The 4471-nt window shown below is 52.6% G+C and overlaps 1 protein-coding gene across 1 annotated transcript in view; it reads left to right on the forward strand.

The window, feature by feature from the left end:
- Positions 1 to 2518, forward strand: part of FNBP1 (formin binding protein 1) — a gene marked incomplete at its 5' end in the record, with an annotated part of 57006 nt that extends 54488 nt beyond the window's left edge. Inside the window, 3 exon segments of the mRNA XM_015567766.1 lie at positions 4 to 21; positions 245 to 384; positions 1826 to 2518. Of these exon segments, the coding sequence (XP_015423252.1) occupies positions 4 to 21; positions 245 to 384; positions 1826 to 2004 (337 nt within the window).
- Between the last annotated feature and the right edge of the window lie 1953 nt (positions 2519 to 4471).

Genomic DNA, 4471 nt, shown 5'->3' on the forward strand with positions numbered 1-4471 from the left:
AACAACTGCGGCCCGGGAGAGGTACAGTATCCGCGCGGCCCTGCCCCGGGCGGGAGCGTCTTCCCTCGGGCTTCTGAATCTGGACGGGAGCCTAAGCGCAGATCCCCGCGCCTCTGTGATGAGGGCCTGTGGGTCTCCCACGCACGGCCTCTGGCTCCACGGGGGACCATTTAAGATGGTCTTGGTTGCCGGCTCTGGGCCTCCCGCTCGGTTGCTATAGTTGCTGTGTGCTTTCTTTCTTGAGCAGCCCGGATGGCAGTTACACGGAGGAGCAGAGCCAGGAGAGCGAGGTGAAGGTGCTGGCCACGGACTTCGACGACGAGTTTGACGACGAGGAGCCACTGCCCGCCATCGGGACGTGTAAAGCGCTCTACACCTTCGACGGTAACACTTCACGACACCGAGTTCCCACTGTCCAGAGCTGTCTGAGCACCCGCCCTGCCTGTGGCTGCCTTTCTGCTGATCCCCCCAGACCTTCCTCTCACTCCCTTTTGTTCTGAGGGTATTGTCATCGTCAGGTGCTGGCTGTGTATTTGCCGTTGGGCCCATGTAATTGAACAGCCTTCATGGAGCTTACGTAACCGCAGCAGAGTAAGGAGTAATGGTCATTTCCTGCATTTGTTCAATATGTACAGAACTCCTGTCTTGAGAAGACTCCCCAGGGGGTGGGATGCAGGCAGTGCGGTGTGGCGTCCACCCCGGAGAACAAGCAGAGTTGTGTCTAGGGGGCAGCTTCAGCCCCGGGGAGGGGCACAGATAGGCAGAGGGCACGGGGGACCAGGCCTGGGAGGTGTGGCTGAGCCCAGGTGTCATAGGTGGTCAGAGAGGAATCTAAGACCAGAGGTTGGCAGTGCCATGGAGTGGGGGAGAGGAAAGGACACATTTGGATTGTAGGCAAACACTGAGGACGTACTGAGAGGACTTGGGAGAGACCTTGCCTGACCAAGCTGGACCTGGGACGTTTGTTGTCATGTGTGGAGGAGAATTAGAACAGGTTGACGGTTGGAAAGGGGAGCCGGCTGTCGGGAACTGAGGAACCTTGACCCAGTCAGTGTCTGCAGACTGTCACGAAGCTGCGGGAGGGCGGAGTGAGATAAGTTGGGGAAGCCTGGCATAAGTGCATTTTCACTGTGACGACAAGAAAGGGAAGGACCAGGTTAGATGTTCCAATTTCACTTCATGTCTAAAGCACCCCCACACCCGTGACCGCCCCTGAACCAGGCGCCTTTCCGAGGGCTGTCGGCAGTGGTGGCCGGTCCCGGAAATTATCTTAGCGAACGGCCTTGGGATCCTCAATGGATGAACGGACGCAGAGATGCCGCAGCTAACACGCTGCTCGGACTCCTGGCTGATTGCAAGTGGGAACAAAGCGGGAGGAAATCAAAGACGAGGCGCGAGGGACAAGGGAGACGCCGCTGAAATGGGAGAGGAGGGGGTGTATGAAGAGGGAGCAGCCATGAACCCAGGTCCGTCCGCTGTGTTCAGATTTCAGGACAACGCTAGGTCCAGATGTGCTCGGGCCGAAGAGGGAGCTTCGACTGGGGAAGGCGGTGGGGGTGTGGGGGTGGCCAAAGCCCTGGGAGTATTTTCCACGGAGGGCGGGAGGGCGGGAGGGAGGGAGGAAGAGGGGGGAGAGGAGCGGAGAAGACCGAAGGCTTCCCCGGGAAAGTCCCTGCGGCCTAGCCCGGTGGGAGGTGGCGCTCCTCGCCTTGTTGGAAGGGGCAGGGCCGGGCACCTGCGGACCCGCCTCTGCTTTCACTGCACCTGTTTCCTGGCCAAGCTCCTGTTTGCCCGTAAACCTCATATATTCCAATCTTGTTTTCAGGTCAGAATGAAGGAACCATTTCAGTAGTTGAAGGGGAAACGCTGTACGTCATAGAGGAAGACAAAGGTGACGGGTGGACCCGCATTCGGAGAAATGAAGACGAAGAGGGCTACGTCCCCACCTCATACGTCGAAGTGTATTTGGACAAAAATGCCAAAGGTGCTAAGACTTATATTTAATACAGCTTTTTAAAAACTTTTTAAAAGCAATTGGAGTTGTTTCTCCCCACAACTGTGACTGCTCCAGGCAGTTCTTCAAAAGCCTGGCCGGAGAGCCGCCCGCAGAGCCTGGCTCGGGCCGCTCCGAATTCCTTGGCTAGTCTTGACTAGTATCGAGTTTCGCTTGCTGATGGCATTTATGTGGAAAGCTGCCAACTGCCAGTTTACAGCTGTGGCATTTGAAGTCGGGTAAACACGTCTCCTTCCGGCAGCATCTGTAGATAACAACAAAAAGTTGCCTTCTAGCTTCTAATCAATAATCCCCAGTTTCAAAGGCCACCCCCCCCCCCTGGCACAGCAGATTCAGCCCTCATTTGTATCTCGTGTCTGCCACCAATGGAACTACCATAGGTTACATTCTGTAACTTAGTACATTGAACTATGCTAGTTTGTTACATTTTACAGTCATTGACTTTGGAGGAAGTCATAAATAAAGCTCTTCCTCCTTGAATAAAAGAAGCAAGTAGAAGATTCATTTATTGGTATCAAAAGTGTGTAATTTTACCTAAACCTGGTAAAGTCACTGTTAGATCATCGAGATTATCCTATTATGTCTATTTGATCCCAAACAAGCAGCTGAAATCTGGAAAAGTTTGGTCAATTTTACCCAGTTGATTTTTTTTGTTTATTTGTTAATCCTCACCTGAGGATATTTCTTCCATTGCTTTTCAGAGAAAATGGAAGGGAGGGTCGGGGAGGGAGAGAGAGAGAGAGAGAGAGACTGGTTGCTTCATACACACACCCCAACCAGAGGTGGGAAGAGAACCTACAACCCTGGTACATGCCCTTGATCAGGAATCGAACCCGAGACCCTTTGGTGTGTGGGCCAACACTAACCAGCAGGCAACACCGGCCAGGGCCCCAGTTGATTTTTACACACGACTCTCGATCTCCCCTCCGAAGTTGACAGCCGGTCAGCTTTGCCAGTGCCCTTTAGGGGAGCGTCTGTAAAAACAGCACTTGCTCTGCTCTGTCCTGTCGGAGGGGGTGTGGCGAGAGGAGCTGTGGTCGGCTGACCCTCCCCAGGTGGGGCTGTGTTCACACAGACACATCCCCCATCCCTCACTTTTTAAGGGGGGATTAAAAGAAATCATTGGCATCTTTAAGCCCCCAAGTGTGGGTGGACTGAAAAATTGTTTTTGAGTTGCTAGCTGGCCTCATACAGTTAACTGTAGCCAGAATCAAATACACCGTTTCACCATCTTCCAAGGAAACTGGGTCACACAGGGATTTGCATTTCGAAGTTGGCAGGACCGGCGGTGAGATTGTCACGTGCACAGGCGGTGCCAAGCCCAGTGTTCGTGCCCATTGCCAGCATCCGCCCTGCGATCATGTAGGACAGCTACCGCGGCTCAGAATGAAGGTGTTCGTCCAGGTTCCCCTTTCGCTTGGCTTTGGAAAGTATTCGTGTCCTTTAAATGGGAAATGAGCTCCTCGCCTGGACACTGAGGGCTCCTTTCAAAAGCTCAAGTCAACTGGGAGCTGATTTTTAAAGCCACAGCAGCGCCCCGGGTGGGAGTCCAGGACCCGACTCCAGCAGGAAGTTCCCAGCCATTGCTCCCAAGGGCCACCGAGGTGGAATTTAGTAGCTTTTAGGTAATGACAGCCTGATTTTTAAAAATGCTTTTTATTTTTAAATACACAGACCAGGGAGCTTGCCAAGCTAGTGGGTCTCGTCACCCAGAGCCTCCCAGTGGTCATGTGGGACACACTTGAAATACAGTCTCAAAGGCAGAAAACCGATGGGTCAGCCTGAGTGTTTAGGCAGAACTTTGTCATTCAGATTTCCTCAGAATTATTACACCGATCACAGCACGCCGCCTGAGCCCAGCCCTCTCGGGGTTCTCCCCCCTGTTCAGCAAGGCAGCGAGAAACCCGCCCCGCTTAGACCACGGCTGTGGCTTCTTGGGCAGCAGGAGGTCACAGCTGAGGGCCTGTAACCTCATTTCCAGCCGATGAGCTACTGGAGAAAGCACCCTGAACATTGCAAAAGTCTGAAATGGGGCCAGACCGCTTAGCCTTTTACAAGCGGTATTCCGTGAAGTTTCTCCCTTTGTTTTGTTTTTTTTTGTTGTGTTTGTTTTTGCTTTAGTGGTATGCAAATTCGATTCAGAAAACAGCTCCGTTGGTTTTCGGGAGGAGCGGTGTGGGTGCATAAATTATTATTATTAAGTTGTACCCTTTGTCTCAATAGCCCAGAAATGGATGTAATATTGACTCAACAGTGATACTTTGTAGTTTGAGTTCACTGGAACAATTCCCCCAGGACCAGGAATGGCCCTTTCCGCCCAAAGTATACTTTGTTTTCTTCCCTAGTTATCTGCTCAGACCAAAGCAGCCAAGTCCCAGCTTGTTTATCAAGCTTTCTCCTCTTCCTTTAGCGCTTCTGTTGCTAATGTGTGTGCAGAAGCCATTCCCTCCCTGTTCA

The sequence above is a fragment of the Myotis davidii genome, unplaced genomic scaffold, assembly GCF_000327345.1.
Source record: "Myotis davidii unplaced genomic scaffold, ASM32734v1 scaffold651, whole genome shotgun sequence".
NCBI classification, from domain to species: Eukaryota; Metazoa; Chordata; class Mammalia; order Chiroptera; family Vespertilionidae; genus Myotis; species Myotis davidii.